Below are 18,368 nucleotides of genomic sequence, written 5' to 3' on the forward strand. Positions count from 1 at the left end.
CTTATCTCGTTTTACATTGTTTTACATTGTCATATCGGGGCCTATTATAGCTGACTATGCGGTATGGGCTTTGCTCATTGTTGAAGGCCTTACGGTGACCTATAGGTTTTAATGCCGTGTCATTTTGGTCTTTTGTGGATAGTTGTCTCATTGGCAATCATACCACATCTTCTTTTTTATATTAACTTTTTATTTAAGTTGGGGGAGCAACACACTAATTGAAACATCCAAGTGGGTTTAAAGGAGGTTTTTCATTTCTGCATTTTGTCTCGCCTTGACAGAGTCAAAAAGCGAGACATAGGTATACTGTTTATGGAGCAGGCGTCAACAATGTATTAGTTTGTGATAAGGTCTAGTTTATGGTGAACCACTAGTGGTAGGTCAATGATATTTGGTATGCAGTTGTATTAGCACTGGCACATCTCATTACCATTGAGATTATTTGACCCCACCCCCTCAGTCATGGCATGGTCTATTGACTTTGAAACTGTTGTTTATTTTACATGTATTAGCTTGTGATTAGATCAGTGTATGGGGAACCACTATTGGTAGGTCAATGATATTTGGTATGCAGATGTATAATTATTGGCATATCTCATTTCCATGGAGATTATATGACTCCGCCCCCTTAGTCATGGTCTATTGTTTTAAAAAATCTGCACAAATTAGCCAATACTGTTTAAAGTGGCGTTCAAAACCGAATAATCATTCAATATTAAGCTGTATCCCCTCCCTATCAGATGATTCCTTAGCACTGTGTGAGTGTTATACAGCTGTGGGATTGCCCTTGAAAAGAGCATTGACTTTAGTTATGAAAGTTCAAGATATCAGACACCTGATCAACATCCCTTTCCAGTTGCACTTGATCAATACAGACACATGCAATAAACAAATTTGTGGGTAAAATGTTAAAAGTGAACCAGGAATTAAATTATTTGGTCAAAGGCATGTCCTAGTATGCAGATTTTGGAAAAGCAGAAAAAAACATATTCAGCAAACATACAATCCAAAATAATTAGCCTAAAAATAATTTTAAATTATCTGAATTATTCTATTAACTGAATGTGATAATGATTTTTAGGTGTATAACATTATAATTAGTATACCATGTATAACTAGCTCACTTTGTAATGCAATGAATGTGTGTGTGCTTTCTTCTAGACCACAAAGAAAGTCATATAATGTGAGACAGGAATTAATATTTGTCTGCAGCATAAACTTCTAGTATAAAGGTTATATTTCAGAAGGTTAAAGGCATTAATGATTAACACCTTATATGCAGATTCAAAAAAATTTAGTTGTGAATTACTCACTTATTTATATCCCATGCAGAGGAGGCATTAAGTTTTACCCATGTCTGTCCATCCGTATGTCCAAAAATTGGTTTCCATTATCTAACTTTATTTCGCCTTAGCCAAATGTTATTAAAATTAAACACAATGCTCATTACCACAAAACAAAGGTCAAGTTTGAATTTTGGTGGCGTCACTTTTACAATTCAAGAGTCATGTCCTTTTTCAAAAGAAAAAGTTGCTGTTCTAAAAATATAAATGAAGTCATTCTTAAAATCTTTTTTGAAAATTAGAGTTATCTTTCTTTGTCTAGAATGGTAGTTGAATCAACCACAACCAATGCTTTATACAATGCAATATTCAATTTTATTTCCCATTGATAAATTAAAGCAATCTGTACCATTCAGTGCTTAAATTACCATTCTAAGGTTATATTTTTTATTTTCTGTTCTCTAACTAAAATTTTGTTCAACTCGTCCCTATGGACACATTCCCCATTTATTTAAATAATGGGATAATTTTATTTGAAATATGGGATCCGTGTAAGGTCTATATGTCTGTCCCAAAAGATTCACTTGACCTCAACCTCATTTCATTGGTCCGTGATCATGCTAAGTTTTCGTGGTCAAGTCTGTTTCCCAGATGCTATAAGCAATAGATCAATTATATGATGGTGTATGGAATTATTTAGTCCGAGATTACTCTGACGTTCAACAGCAGTTTTGCCAGACAAGCTGGGGCCGTGTCCGAGATTACTCTAACGTTCAACGGCTGTTTTGCCAGACAAGCTGGGGCCGTGTCCGAGATTACTCTGACGTTCAACAGCTGTTTTGCCAGACAAGCTGGGGCCGTGTCCGAGATTACTCTGACGTTCAACAGCTGTTTTGCCAGACAAGCTGGGGCCGTGTCCGAGATAACTCTGACGTTCAACGGCTGTTTTGCCAGACAAGCTGGGGCCGTGTCCGAGATTACTCTGACGTTCAACGGCTGTTTTGCCAGACAAGCTTGGGCCGTGTCCGAGATTACTCTGACGTTCAACGGCTGTTTTGCCAGACAAGCTGGGGCCGTGTCCGAGATTACTCTGACGTTCAACGGCTGTTTTGCCAGACAAGCTGGGGCCGTGTCCGAGATTACTCTGACGTTCAACGACTGTTTTGCCAGACAAACTGGGGCCGTGTCCGAGATTACTCTGACGTTCAACGGCTGTTTTGCCAGACAAGCTGGGGCTGTGTCCGAGATTACTCTGACGTTCAACGGCTGTTTTGCCAGACAAGCTGGGGCCGTGTCCGAGATTACTCTGACGTTCAACGGCTGTTTTGCCAGACAAGCTGGGGCCGTGGGACCGAATTATTTTAAGGTGAACATATCGGACAGGCAAGTTTCATTAACAGTGACCTCATTGTCATGGTTCATTGGTTCATTCATCGAGACAAGATTTCGTAGTTTTGACTCTCAAACAAAATCGTAAGATTGCTTATGACGTTTTTGGTATACTTAAACAGTTTTTTGGGTATTTTACAAAAACACCTGATCAAAAGATTGTCTAGAGGTTTTAATTGGTACATATAGAATATTCTGTAATGGTTTTTGCTCTACTGCAATAATTTATATAGCTAGATTGGCCACACAGGTTAACATATTTGAATGCAAACTAGTAGTCATTATATGTGGATCCAAGGGATTAACTGGAGCTACCCCATGTCCATTTTCCGACTGCCAGTAAAAACTTTTCAAAATTCTTTTAGGCTGTATGGGCTGTGTAAATTTCCAGACACGTCCAGTCATAATGGGAAGTTAAATACAATATCTAGTTTAGAGGATGTGTGCAGATTAATAAAGTTTGCAACAACTCTTTAAGGGGTCCGTCTGCAGCATGGAGCAATGCTTAATATCTATACCCAACCCATCCAATATACCCTCTTTTATCAGTGGTATTTCAAATATCCCTCCCTTCTTCTCGGTCTATCCTTTATTGACCTGCATATAGTATTTTTTGTTTGTGTCTTGAACATTCATTTTTTTTTTACATAAATAAGGCCGACGTTAGTTTTCTCATTTCTTATCGGGGTCTATTATAGCTGACTATGCGGTATGGGCTTTGCTCATTGTTGAAGGCCGTACGGTGACCTATAGTTGTTAATGTCTGTGTCATTTTGGTCTTTTGTGGATAGTTGTCCCATTGGCAATCATACCACATCTTTTTTATATGAAATATTTGACACTGTCTGGAGGTTAAGCAATCCTGTTTCAACTTAAAATTTGCTTTGCATATAAATGGTTATCACACCATTGTCCAATTGTTAGTCATGGGTAAATATTGAATACTTTTTTAATTAAAGATCAGAGGTAAAAGTCATGATCTCGAGATACGGATTCAGGACTTGAAATGGGGCGGGGCGCGGGACCCCGAACTAGACAGTTTGGAGGGGAACCGGTAAAAAAACCGGATTAACAATCCATAAGGGTGGGCATTATTGTCCGCCTTAATCCACCTCTGATCTCAACTGATAATATGACTAGAATCCCGGTATTGAAATTGAAAACGTACCCTGTGCATCCAATCTTTATGAAAGCTGTTGATTATGTAAAGGAGTAGGTTCAGTAAGACCCCTTTTTGGCCCCAAAATATAGCAGTTTTACAAAATTATGAAATTGTTATCTTTTAGCTATTTATTGGAAAGTAGAATGCTTTTGCTACATAAATATATGCTGTTTTTGACAATACAATGTACATATATCGGGTACTTGTATCATCGAATCGTGCTAAATTACTGAAATCTTCACAATTTTAGCATTTTAGTTAAATTTTAGACGGTTTCCGTCTGAAATGAAAGTGGCCGCATTCGTGTTCATTCATAATATTGAAATGTAAGTTGTATTTGATGATACTACATAACATATATAAAGGTTGAGGATGAACACGGATGCGGCCACTTTCAATTTTGACCAAAACCATCTGAAAAGTGACGTTTTTTGGCATATTTGCTAGATTTTTCATATTTATGCTTGAATCGGAGCGTTTTTTATGACTAAATCAGTTAAAAACTTTCACAAAAACTAATCAAATCAATTAAAATAGACACTTAAGTGTTTAAAAAGTGTCCAAAATCTTTCGTCAGATGAACCTGAAATTTGAGGCCAAAATCGGCCCTTACCGGACCTACTCCTTTCAAAATTCAAGGTAACAAGGGGTCAATCTGTAGGTATTATAAAGCGCAGTTACAAGATTACTAATATATGGAGGGTAAAATTTATATAACCAGTACAGACCATGTGGAATAGTCTCTATAATTATGAAATAAAAACAGCGTAAAATTTTGAAGAAAAACATATGTTCATGTGTACATTTTTTTTTTATCAAAATTGACAGAATATTGTTATTGGTAATTGAAGCTATCAAGTTTTTTGGGGGTATTTTTTGTAGAAACGTTTGTAAAATAAAAAGAAACCAACAATATAGTATTCGTTTAATGATGAAGCATATGTACTTGGGACAATGATTTGCCCTCCCCCTTGTTTCTGAAATCTGCTTTTTGTTTCTTTTAATTTCAATGATTTTCGATTATTTTTTACTCTACTTATTAGAATTTATTAGAAATACTATTTTTTTTTCTATGAAATGCAAGTAAACTATTTACAGCGGCCATTGTTGATATCATAGTTATGTCATTCTAGCTCTATAACAAAAAAAATGCGAAAATAGTGGAAATTTAAAAAAAAAAATACGGTTTTCAACAAAAGTTGGAATGGCGGGTAAAAATTGTCTTGTCCACAATTATCTTTGCAGTGAAGTTGTTGTTCCGCGACTTAAATCGTTTTTAACAGATGCACTCTACACAACTGAAACGCATTTTACTGCACACGCAAAACAATTCAACTTTTGTTTTTTTTTCCACTTTAAAATAATTAGATAGAATTTGCACAATTAATCTTACATGTTAATTCAGATTAAAGCATCCAAGAGAGAAAGAGGGGGGATTAAACTAAACTCTTAGCTTTGTATAACTGACAATCACTGACATCAATTTCCTGTGCCAATTTCAGATGTGAAATCGAACAGGTCAAAAGTACATTTAACCTTTTTAAAAGTGCATGAAAAGTACATCATAAACAAAACATTTGATTGGTCATTTAATGTGTAAAGATCTCAGAAACAAAGGTCAACTTTCATTCATTTTTTTTTGGACAATAATTACATGCGGCATTAATTTTACCTGTTCAAAGGTACGAAAAACTTGTCGATTTCATGCTTATCTTTTGCTTTGAAGATGACCGAAAACTACATCAATTTATTTGAAAGATTGTCGAACACTGAAAACGACAATTTTATTGAAATTGTCCCGTTACTCGGAGAAGTTGCTTCTACGCTGATCATAAATTGTCTTTTTGATGAATTTGGTAAAATTCTGATGAATTTAGATGTTTCGAAATTAAATATTTTGAAAGATAATGAGAAGTTTCTTCGGGCAATGATAGCATTCTACTATGAAAAGAAAATGTATAGACAAGTCTTCGAAATGTTGGCGGTAAGTAGAATAACACAACTTCATTTCAGTTATGAAGGTTTTTTTAGATGTGAAAAAGATTTGAAAATATTGTGGAAATGGTATTTTTATCTTTACACATTGCCGGGGTCACTTGTTTAATTCTCAGTGGATTAAGATTCAAAAAGACTTTTTTGTAATTTTAGAAAATTTATATTATCTTTAATTTACTTGTCTAGTTATAATTAATATTGAAAAAAAATATTTATGTAGTAAGCTGCTTTATAGTGTACGTTTTTTCGTTGAAATACAATAAGATGAATAATTTCATTTCATTACATATTAAATTATGTAAGGCTTTATAAAAAGGCTTGCTGTTTTCATTGAGTTTTCAGAATAGTAATTGCGATCAAAATATGTTTGTATTGTGGATAATCAAAACAAGTCCAAATGAGGAAACAAAATACATTCTTTGCTATTTTTTTTTATAATTATTTAACATCTACTTAGATTTATATTCATTTTACAAAGTAAAAAGGGAAAAGAATTAACCAGAGTGGTTGTTAGCAATTGTTTATTTAGTAAAAAAAAAATGAATTTTAATTTTATTTATTACATACAAGTGGCGTTTTTAAAACAAATGTGGACCCTTCACCAAATTTAATTTGTACGGTAGCTAAAATATTTGACTGAATAACATAAATGATATTTTTGTTATCTCTATAGTTTTGTTTTTATCTCTAGTGGTGGGGTGTGTTTATAATTGGGAAGCAGTTCTTTTGCGCCAATTACTGTTTTTCAGGGGTATAATTTGCGCCAAATTTTGTTTTCCAAATGTATCAATTGCGCCAATATTCGGTACTCATTTGCGCCTATTAACCTGTACACATATCTATCATAAATATTAGTGAGTAATATACAACAGGCTATTATTTGAACTTGGAATTATTTTCAATTATGGAATTTGCATAATTTCTTGTGTTTAAAATTTTTAATAAATTCCATGTTTATTTGGTATTATAATCTTTTGAGCGGTTAATAACACTTTCCATACAATGTATTTTGGTTAGGTAGTGTTGTGCGCGGCACAGTACATTTTATTGAAAATATACTATTTTCTTAGTAATAGAAAGTGATGTGCTCAGCACAGAACCTTTCAGTACAGAATAAACATGGAATTTATTAAAAAATTCAAAAACAAGAAATCAAGCAAATTCCATAATTAAAAATAATTCCAAGTTCAAATAATAGCCTGTTATATATATTTATTCTTATGTTTTGGCTTAAAAAGTATCATATGTTCGAATATTTCACCATAAAGAAGAGCATCTGGAGAGAAACGACCAAAAGTAATATGGACAAAATGTTTCCAATAATATAATAAGCTTTTTTTTAATTAGAAGATAAATATAAGTTTAAGAAAACATTGCTTAAATATGTAAATTATATTTTTTATGGTAAATATCCTCCAAAGTTACTCGTCAAAATTGTCCTCACAATTATAAAATTTACTTGAAAAAAATCGGAATTAAAACTTGAAGTCTTGAACTTATATTCATGCCAAAGTTAGACTCGAATGTATTTTGCCTAAAATATCCCTTAATTTGTGTTAACACATTTATGAATATTTAATTATTATCATATTTAACCAATAAATTACTAGGAAGAAACTGATTTCGGTTAAATAAAAGATAAAAGTTAACAAAGAAATTATTTTCATTTCTTAAAACAGATTTATAATACAGTACCAAGAAAAGATATTCGTGGCGTGGTTAGTGCTATAATATATAAACTCGGAAGCATTATTTTCTATTTGTGTTTTCTTCTGAATTTGCTATTTTTCTTTCTTCTTTTTATTATCAATGTACACATTTAAAAAAAAATGAAAAATATCAGCATGAAAACGTTAAATAGTGAAATTAATTTACTTGTTTTGTTCAAGGTCAGTTATTTAAAAAAAAAAATCATGTAACTTTCACTTATTTTTGAGTACAAAACGGGGTTTTTTGTGACGAAAGAAGAAAAAAATATCACTCCCCAAAAAATATTGTAAGGCTTTTTGAATAATTTTATAACTCAGACTGGTTATATTCAAAATATTCCAACACCAAGAGTAGTAAATGATCTTTCCAATAACATTTTTGTCTGTAAAATAATTCCATTTTTATTTTGTACGAGGTTAGGGTTAGTGGACATGGTTCCATATTTCAGGCAGTTTAGAAATAATATTTTTAGAAAAGAAATGATAACTTGTAATTTGCTTAATTTGAAAAATTAAGGATAAGTTTTGATTATTTATTTGTTTGAAATATCATAAAATTCGACAAAAAAGTTTGTCCGTATAAAGCGCTTTTAATTCTTGAAATTTATTTAAGTATGGATTATTATAATATGCAAACGAACTACGCTGAGACCGAATTTAGGTGCAGTGTTAAACTAACAGAGAGGGGAGATAATTATTGCTCCGTATTGAAGGCCTCAGTGTACCTTTAAAATACTAAGAACAACGAAATAAAGCGCTGTCCCTAAATTGCTGTTTGTGTTGTTTTTCTTTGTACTGTGCATGTTGCTGTTAGGTTTCAAGTTTGGATTGTTTTATGTTTGTCATTTGGAGCCATTTTTAAGCTAAATATATGGTTTGGGCTTTGCTCATTGTTGAAGGCCATACGGTGACCTATAGTGTGTTATTTGGTCTCTTGTGGAAAGCTCTCTCATTGGCTTAGGTTTGTTTGAATATCCATACCAAGGCGGATCCAGGGGGGCGTCTGTCGTCGTCGTTGTCAAAACTATATATATTCGGAATCATCTCCTCTGAAACTACTGGACCAAAATTAAAATACTTCAAACTTAAACTAAATGTTCCTCAGGGTATCTAGTTTATAAATTGCATTCACTGTTTTGATCCATCAACAAACATGGCCGCCATGGCTAAAAAAATTGAACATAGGGGGTCAAATGCAGGTTTTGGCTTATAACGCAAAAACTAAAGCATTTAAAGTAAATTTGACAAGAGGTATACTTTGCTCAAGCATTGTAATTAAGATTTGCGTATGCTATCATTTTCCCAAAGAGGCGATTTGCGTATGCTATCATTTTCCCAAAGAGGCAACAAGCAAGCCAACCACACCTTCAACTAACTAGCATTTATTTAGGATAACAGCTTCAGATGTTATTGTCCGTTAAGTATAATGCAGAGTTAATTGTAACATAAAAAAAATCATAATTAAAGACCATACATGCTACTCTGTTGTCAAACTCATTACGTTATCTTGACCGATGTTTATATTCACTTGTATTTTGGTCTTTCTCAATGGTTTAATGGATTGAAAATTGTTTCACATCTGTTTTCTTATTCAATGAAAATAGTGTATTGTTGTATTCTGTTGAAACAGTGAATTGCGATGCAAAAAAAACATAACATATTTTGCAGAAGTGCAACTAAAGAAAACCAAAAGCATAACAGCTTGAAATAGTTACGGTAGTGTTTGGAGCAGTTTAATCTTGTTTTAAACACTGATGTAGTGGAGCAGGTTTGTTAAGAGTCTGCTTTAGTGCCAAATATAGCTAATTTCTTTAACTTTGTCCAATTATCTTTAAATAATAAAAGTTCAACGAAATCATAAGTCGATTCCATATATAGGACTTTCAGCTCCCTTATTATCATTTGTTTTTAGTCTAGGCCTATTATTTTAAAAACTATAATCTATGCAGAGAAACTAAAATTGTAAAAATTACTAGCAGGACAAGATAATTATACAAATATGTCGAATTGCCGAAATTCCTTGTCGACTCATTATAGGAATTATTGACCTTTATTAATGGTTTTACTTATTTTGTTTTGCATATTTTACCAAAACACTTGTTGTAACATAATAAAAATGCTTGAGCAAACATTTATAAAACCAAAGCAAGCAAGCAAACCAAAAATTTAAATTACAAGCATTAGTAAAATAGCTCTAACAAAAAATTCATGTAGGTGCGTAGTTTGAAATAAAATTGGCATAATGACAAAAAAAAAGATTTTGTTATAAAAAAAAATAATAGATTCAATACCCCCAAGAGAGGAAAGCCAGGTACTGTCTTACAGATACAAATTGATTCATTTTCTAATTCCATCAACACCAACAGCAATTAAAACTGTAGAAAGTGGAGGAGAATACCAATTTTACTGTTTATATAATCTGTTGTTTATATCTTTTGTCCTATCAGTTTATTTGGATGTTTATATCTTTAATCAGAAATAATTTGCATCAATACAGACTTTTTTTGATTCAGACTATATTATAATCAAATTCCAATATTTCTTTTTATTTTTGTAGACTGGTAAATTTTCAGATAATTCTGGTTTAATCGAAATCTGGGACAATGCACAATACGCACTGAAAGAAGAACAAGTGGGAAAACCTCTCACATCTCTGATGAAATTCCGCACACGACAAAAGTAAGTAATCAGAACAAAATTGGCTAAGAAATTACAGCAAAATGCCTTGAGCGTGTATAGGTAAAGGTGAAATGTTTGGTGAGCTTGCTTGCTAGTTGAACCGTGAAGTTATTATTAGGCCAAACAAAAACGTATGTGTGTTTACAGTAAACAGGGTAGGTAGGTAGGTTTTTTGTTTGTTTTTTTTTTAAATATTTTTTTACATTGAGTTTCTGGGAGTAACATTGTGACCTTAACAGTGCTTAATCAAAAGTTGTAAAAAAACTTTAGGATAGGGGAGAAAATGTAGGGTAGGTAGAGATACAGTAAACACACATACTTTTTTGTTTGGCCTTAGGTTAGGTTTACTACACTCCTTCAAAGTAGACTGGTCCGACAGATCGCCAATCTATCTGTCTGTTAGGACTAGACTACTCCGGAAGAAGGGTAGTATAGTTAACCTTATAGGTAATGATTTCACGGTTCAGCTAATAGGCAAGCTAGCCAAAGATATGACACATAGCTACACACTCAATGCATTTTGGTTTAAAATTCAAATCTATGAATCAAGTTAAACAAATTGATGACTGTCCAGATGTGTTGGAAAATCGTTTTGGGAGTAATGAATATCCACTTTTTGGAGGGACTGATTTTTCTAAGGACGTTATAAAACGATTTGATCGGACACTCCCATGCACTATCATATTGTGTCCATGCAGTTCCTAATTACTATCAAAATAAAGAATAGAAAAAATGACAGGGCCAAAAAATCAAGAATACAGAATTATTGAGTGCAAACAGACATTTATAAAGAATAGTGAATAAAGAATAAAATGAAGAATAAAGAAAAAACAGGCGTGGCCAAAATACGCTAAAGAATTCAGAAATGAAAAGCCTCTCTCCCATATTAAGACCCTTGTATAAGTACTGTGGAACTTTCAGCTCTACTTTATCTAAACATTGGTTTGAATATATGTGTGGTCGAGTTGAGTTTGAATTGGAATTGAAAATGTAAATAAGCAGCCGGATGCAATTTCCTTGATAACGACTTAAAATATTGAAACAATGTTCTTGTATATCTATAGATATCCACCACCTACTAATATCAGCCCTGGAGGTAGATCTACGGCAAAACTTTCTGATCAGGCAAAAGCTGTACTGAAATCATGGTGGTCAGAAAACTCACAAAACCCTTATCCTACACAAGCAACAAGAGAGGAGATTGCAAATCGAGCAGGACTTACACATTATCAGGTAAAGTCAACTGGACTTTATATCAATTGCACTTAAGGTTCATGTGGACCCTATGGCTAAAATGGCAGTATTTTCACCTCAAAATTTACTCTGAGTATAGACAAACCTGTGCATCTGTAAAAAATTTCAGGCATAGCATGCCCTAGATAAATAAATTTCAAATATGTTGTATGTTTTAGAAAAATAAAAACTTACCAGGATTTTGCCGTGCACTTTTTTTCATTCCTCCAGAAGATGCCAAAATAAACTAAGTTGGGAAACAGGTTTGAGAACTTCCCCACAGGTTATTATTGAAGTGAGCTGTATTGCTTGACATGGACATGAGATGGACAATAGATACCTGACAATAATTTGTTATTTAAACTGTGTACCTGAGTGGACCATATCAAGGTAAACTCAACTGTTTGTTAATTTTATCATCTTCTGCAGGGACGAAAAAAAGTGTACGGTAAAATCCAGTTAAGTTATGAATTTTCTAAATCATACAATGCGTTTGAATTCTATTTATCTAGGGCATGCTATGCTTTAAAACTTTTCCAAATGCACAGGTTTGCCTGTACTCAGAGTAAATTTTGAGGTGAAAATACGGCCATTTTAGCCATAGGGTCCACATGAACCTTAAGGATTGTATACCCTTGTGTTGATTCATATCAATGCTATAAAACATGTGGAAATTTTAAAGAAAATCCATAGCCTTTCCCCTTGTACTCTCATATTTGACAATTCGGTACATGCTAGATCGAGGATTATAATATTGCATGCAGTGCTAGCAATGATTTCCTTAAAACAAGTTTACAAATTTAGATATTGGTTAAAACAAATGTAAATATGGACCAATTCAAGTACACCTTCTAAGGTGCACTCGACTTAAGTGACTCAGCACGAGGTTTTTTGAAATTTGAAGGTTGTTTAGGACTTTTTGTAAAAAAAAACCGCTAGTACATCATAGAAAAACCAGTGAGAATCTTTGTTTAAAATTTTATTACAAAAACCTCTGTATTAAAATTTTTATTTTCACCAAATTCTCTTTTTCTATTAAAAATGCAATGAAACTGTAAATAATTTTGCTTTGCACGAAGTTTCCCCTTGGCATATGTACAAAATGGCCCATCTCTATTAGTCATTATCTACTATTGCAGTTTGAAAAGTTTATAATTCACAGGCCACAGAAAGGGGGCATAAGCCTAAAAAAAACCTTGTTAAAGTTTTTATTAATTTAAATTTCTCTTATGGTTGTAAAGATTGAGAGAAAGAAATGTTTTTTGAAATTATTGTGAATATGTTCCGATTTAAATTTGTTTCCCAAGTATGTGCCTTCTTTTAATCTTCAACATATTGAAGTTAAGAAGTATTATGTAGATGTAGATTTAGAAATGTCTGATGTTAAAGTTTGACACCGGAACCTGACATATGATGTCACATTGGTATGTACAAAGACAGTAGGTCAAGGAATCGTGGAATTTTCTTTTTAACACAAAAAAAAATTACAACATAAATATAAGAGATAAATATTTGAATTGTAACAATAAACTCGCCACAGACTCTTTTTTACTATGAAATTAAAGAACTCAATTTGATATCACGCGATATCTTATTCTCACTCATATAAAAATCGTTCCATCATTATTTCATATTATGAAAGTTAGGAGTTGGGTTAAGATTGCCAATGATACAATATCATATGCGAATCAAATATTTTGAGAAAGTATCGGCAAGTAAAAAGTGTATGCATTAACCATAAATGTAGCTTCATAAAGGGGCCGATCGGGCTCAAGGGGATAATCTACCAGTTGCCAAATGAAATACAGATCCTGGGTTCACGCTAAGGTTCAGTTTGACAAATAATTTGAATGTCAGTAACTTTAGGTCTCTGTATGACCTTCACAATGAGCAAATATCATAATGTATGAAATGTAAAATAATTAAACGAGAATGAGAACGTCCTGATTCATATTTAAACAGTATACGTGAAAAAAACGTGAGAGACAGCAATCAACGACTATCACTAAAAAATACAAACCACCAAAAGACAAAAAACATCGATGTAAAACAAAAAGTATTCGCAGTTACTGAAAGCTAGTTCAAAGTCAATTACGACTTATATGTTTTAACAGTCTTGAAAAATACAAATCGATACATATCCAATGGATTCAGTGTAAATATTTCATAAATAGCCTGAGAAAAGTTATTTATCATCAAGCAAATCTGCATTCTAAAACAGAACATGGGATGTTAATTAAAATAATTTAGTGGTTAAGACCGATTTTTTACTACAGGCATTAAAGAAAATAAAACATCCAGCCTTTTTTGACTAATAAATTAATTTCTGACAAATTTGAGCACTGCGCAGATAGATTGAAAAACAATTATACAATTCAAATACTGATTGACCATTATTTCGTAATATTTTCTTTAATTAGTATGAACTAATCGCACTGGATTGTCATCTTTTCATATAAACTATTTGACACTGGATTGTCTTTTATAAGAATGAACTATTTGACACGTGATTTTTCGTACGGGTATGGATAGTAAATCCCATATTGACAGAAACAAGTGCCTGTGTTTCTTATGACTTTAATAACAGATGTGACAGAAAGTTATCATCAAGCGCAGTTCTCTCTAGGGGAAGCGGTAAAGACCAATAATAGCACAATAAGCAGATTATCGGATTTTCTGCGCAAAGATATCGTAAGATATAGGACGCTCGACACAATGTGAAGCTTTTAATCTCGTTTCCTGAACTCACTCGCCGAATGGGTCAGTTTTAGACTGATATCTTAAGATACACAGAGAAAACCCGATGTCGCGGATAGAAATAATACTTGGGCAAATCTGCGATTGCCGTATTTCAAATGCAATATCTAATGTTTTCGTGACAAATATGCGTAAGATATAAATATTGCTTTTTTAATTTTAGGTCAAAACTTGGTTTGCAAATGCTAGACGTCGACAGAAAATGAGCGCAGAGAAAAACCAATTGAACTATGAACTGTACATGAAAAAGAAACGTGAACTTTTGAGTAAAAATGGTACACAAGCAATGACTAGAAACACTAAAATAGATGAATCAAGTGGATCAACAGAAATGCATTCCACTGACAACGTCAATCCACATGATACAAACACAATTGTTATACCACAATGCGCAACGAGCAATCCACATCAAGATTTTCAAGAAACTTTTCAGAGCAACATTCAAGATCGACATCCGTCACAACCTTTCAAGTATTTTGTTACCATTCCAAAGTTGGTGCCATTAGACTATAACAATAATTTTTCGTACGGTAATATACCATCAGTTTCTCGACCGAATTTTAACGAGTCTGTAAGCACAAACTGTATTCAAAACTTAACACAACTATGTCGACACATTGATTCTAACGCTGACGCCGACATCAGTGTATACAAAGACTTCCAATCAAGAAATCCTGTTTCACCCAATAGTGGACTTCTACCATTTGTCAACGTTCAGAATAACTACCATCATGCATTTCGGTATCAGAATATTGACGTTCAGAATAACTACCATCATGCATTTCGGTATCAGAATATTGACGATACGCGTGTATCATTCGGACCAGAAAATCAGTTGAGTCAAGTACCTAACTACAGGCCACATGTACGAAACCCTGTTCAGAAATGCGCACAAGTAACCGATCCTTGTGGGATAAATTACATTGATGGTAGAAATAGTTTACAAATGTGTAACCATAGTGATAACAGACAGCCTTCTGACCTTTTTAACACAAGGACAGTTGTAAGCGATCAGACATTCAGTAATCCTGTGTGTTCATCTCAAAATAGAAGTCCAAGAGTACCAACATTTACATTCCAACAGGAGAATTGTGCAACATTTGATCCGGACCAAAGTGTAATAAATACACCCATGTTAATTTCATGTGCAATAGATATCTCTAGCAAAGGACTAATAGGTAAGCAACAATTAAAGTAACTGAAAGGAATAGAGAGGGGGTGTGATTGTCAATATGTAAATCAGCATCAGGCTTGCAGAATTGCGTTATTCGAAACCTTTTTCTGGGTGAATATTATGTGGAAAGTTGTTGCATAATTGGCAATCAAACCCCCATTTAAGTAGTTGCTCTATGTCTTTTCTTTAATCACTCTTTTTATTTGTCCTTGTGCATAATTTCTATCTGAATAGTTAAGTTCATTTCTTCTAATTTTTACAGTTAATGGTAATTGTTCATAGCTGTGTTCTTTGGTCATAGTGGATAGTTGTCACATCGGCAATCATACCATGTCTTCTTTATATAGGTTTAATTTGTTGTCCATCTGAAAAATCATAATACATGAACTATTTGTCACTGGACAAACAATTAAGTACAGCATTTCCCGCGATACCAGGTTAAACTTAGTTTAGAATTTGGATATGTATATTTGAGGAAATAAAAGGCTTCCCATAACGCTTAGAAGATTGTTTGTTCGAGTTTGCAATATTTGATTCATTGTTTTCTTTAACATGTTTAAGGTTTTGGTTTTCAAATATTTGGTCACGAGCATCGTCGATGTGGAATTTTCATCTGATACTGTTTAATATTAATTCAAAAATATTTGATTAACCCCTAAACTTAGCCATGCAATGATTGTCTTTAGTCGTGTCCAAACATGTTGTCCTTACGAATTTTATGTCAACGGCGTGCCTTTGACATTCTTAGGTCATATTCGCCGACTATGTACACGCGAGCTATTTGTAATTCAAAATGTTATCATTTTATATGCATATTTCATTAAATACTTGTGTAAAAAAAAAGAGAAATAACATACTGTAATAATATATTACTCTTTTTATGTCTATTTTGTTGAACTCAACTTTGGGTATGCCTCATCATATTTCTTGACTCTGTTTTGTAGGAAGCAAACAAATCAATAACTCTAATGATGGACTTCGAGTAGAAAATGGCAGCAGCCCGATGCTTCTTTCTCGGCCTAGCTCCTGTCCACTACCGACCACAGAAAAGTTACGATATTTATTGACCAGCGAACAAACAACAAAATCTCACTATCAAATTAAAGAAGCATCTTATAACAGAAGGTAATAAGAACTCTAATGCCTAATCAAGGTTAAAGATACGAAAAAAACCCGTAAAATGTGAACAGCATACACAGAAATATACATGGGAGTAAAAAAACAACGTTTAAGCATATTTGGTACATGCTTTTGTATATCAACATATTGAACCTATCTCTTTGACAAAATAATTTTACCTCATGTTTTAGGAAACGAGGTTCGGAATATATTTCGCTGAAACAATGAATAAAAAACATGAAAGCCAAAAAGAAACGATATAGAGGTGCTTGAACGATATTGAATTAAAGACAGCGTCCACGAGACCCAAGATTATTGATAGAAAATCTGTTTTCTTCAAGCGCTCTGCAGTTTTTTGTTTTTTTCTATTATTATTTATTAAAGTCAAACCCGTAGTGAAAGAGTGCCATGATAGACAAACCAATCATTGATACCAGTGTTAATATTTTTACGCCAGAAGCACGTGTGTACACACAATGACAATGTAGCATATGACATATATAATAATGTTTTCTTCTTCTTTAGATACCCAGAGCAACCGGAGAAACAAATTCAAACTAATTATGAAATAAAACAGGTTTGTAAATAATAACTAATATGAAAATTAAATAAATGTGGTATATGATTGCCAATTATAGATTTCTCCAACAAAGACCAAATGATCGGAAGCAAGGTATAAAAAATGACAAAAGCAAAATAATTCAAACGAAAAACTTTACGGTCTGATAAATGTACAAAATGATAAAAGAAAAAAAAATTGATTTAAACAACAACAACTGAAACATGTATGATGGTATATTTTGCACGAGATACATGTAGGCCGAAATCTGATTGAAATACATTGTACTTACCATGTATCTAGACACTATACTGTTCGATAACAAACAGTGGTCAATTTCGATCAGAATTCGTAGAAAACAGCAATTTAATAGTTATTTATTCATGGAATAATCAATCTTTCTTGGAGGTTGCTAAGAATTGTTAACTGTTTTCTGTAAGGATTTTTCATCTGACACGTTGAAACATCTTTTTCTAAATACGGGTGTTTTTTTATTTTTTTATTGATTGGTAGTCTAACGCGACCTCAGAACACATAAAACATGTCGAGGCGAGAATACATTTGCAAAATTCCTCAATTTAATTTTTTAACTTGTTGCCAGTCTGCATTCATTTGCAAATGAAACGAAACCAACTATTGTGGTTTTGTCATAAAATTTTGATAGGGACTTTCCGATGGAATTTTCCTCGGAGTTGAGTATTTTTGTGATTTTACTTTTGAAAATGACGTAACATTTTTAACCCTTACAGGGATAGCAGTTTTATTATTTCCTGATAACAGGAAATTCATCAATCTTTTAAATATTACAACTATGAATAAATGGATCACTCTACACTTACAAATCAATTTAATTTCAGGGTAATGAAGAAAATGATATTGCCAAAGTCCTACTCGACTTCTCCAGTCAGTCGGTCGATTCCTCTCAAGACAGTAGCTGATTTGAAACCACTAGATGCCAATTATTGACATTACAAACAGGCTACATTTTGTAGTTGTGCTGCTCTGTAGATATTGCGTACGAGGGATTGTGCCACCTTTGTGTTAAGGTAGACACTACCTCCATTATATGACTATGCTTTCTTTCGAATTCGTATTGATATCACAACTTATAACATTTGCAGAGATTATATGCCAAATAATTTTGTAGCTTTTTATGCTCCATTTATGGGCATTATGTTTTCTGATCTGTGCGTCCGTCCGTTCGTTCGTCCGTTTGTTATTCTGTCAGTCTGTCCGCTTCAGGTTAAAGTTTTTGGTGGAGGTAGTTTTTGACGAAGTTGAAGTCAAATCTACTTGAAACGTAGTACAC

The 18,368-nt window shown here is 33.1% G+C and overlaps 1 protein-coding gene across 1 annotated transcript; it reads left to right on the forward strand.

The window, feature by feature from the left end:
- Positions 1-5,459: 5,459 nt before the first annotated feature.
- On the forward strand, positions 5,460-18,129 carry LOC139529046 (uncharacterized). Its single transcript, XM_071325282.1, has 7 exons — positions 5,460-5,818; positions 10,096-10,217; positions 11,282-11,450; positions 14,371-15,385; positions 16,326-16,506; positions 17,026-17,077; positions 17,917-18,129. The coding sequence occupies exons 1-7, from the start codon at positions 5,561-5,563 to the stop codon at positions 17,995-17,997; spliced, it is 1,878 nt and encodes a 625-aa protein (XP_071181383.1). The 5' UTR covers positions 5,460-5,560; the 3' UTR covers positions 17,998-18,129.
- Positions 18,130-18,368: the final 239 nt, after the last annotated feature.

This window comes from Mytilus edulis, chromosome 6 (assembly GCF_963676685.1).
Source record: "Mytilus edulis chromosome 6, xbMytEdul2.2, whole genome shotgun sequence".
Lineage (NCBI taxonomy): Eukaryota > Metazoa > Mollusca > Bivalvia > Mytilida > Mytilidae > Mytilus > Mytilus edulis.

What these genes read in the sequence shown, in the direction of transcription:
- LOC139529046 (XM_071325282.1), top strand. Translation starts at nt 5,561, where the DNA reads ATGACCGAAAACTACATCAATTTATTTGAAAGATTGTCGAACACTGAA. An exon ending in AAGTCTTCGAAATGTTGGCG is followed by an intron (nt 5,819 to 10,095) that starts GTAAGTAGAATA and finishes TTATTTTTGTAG; the next exon opens with ACTGGTAAATTTTCAGATAA. An exon ending in CTCTAGCAAAGGACTAATAG is followed by an intron (nt 15,386 to 16,325) that starts GTAAGCAACAAT and finishes TCTGTTTTGTAG; the next exon opens with GAAGCAAACAAATCAATAAC.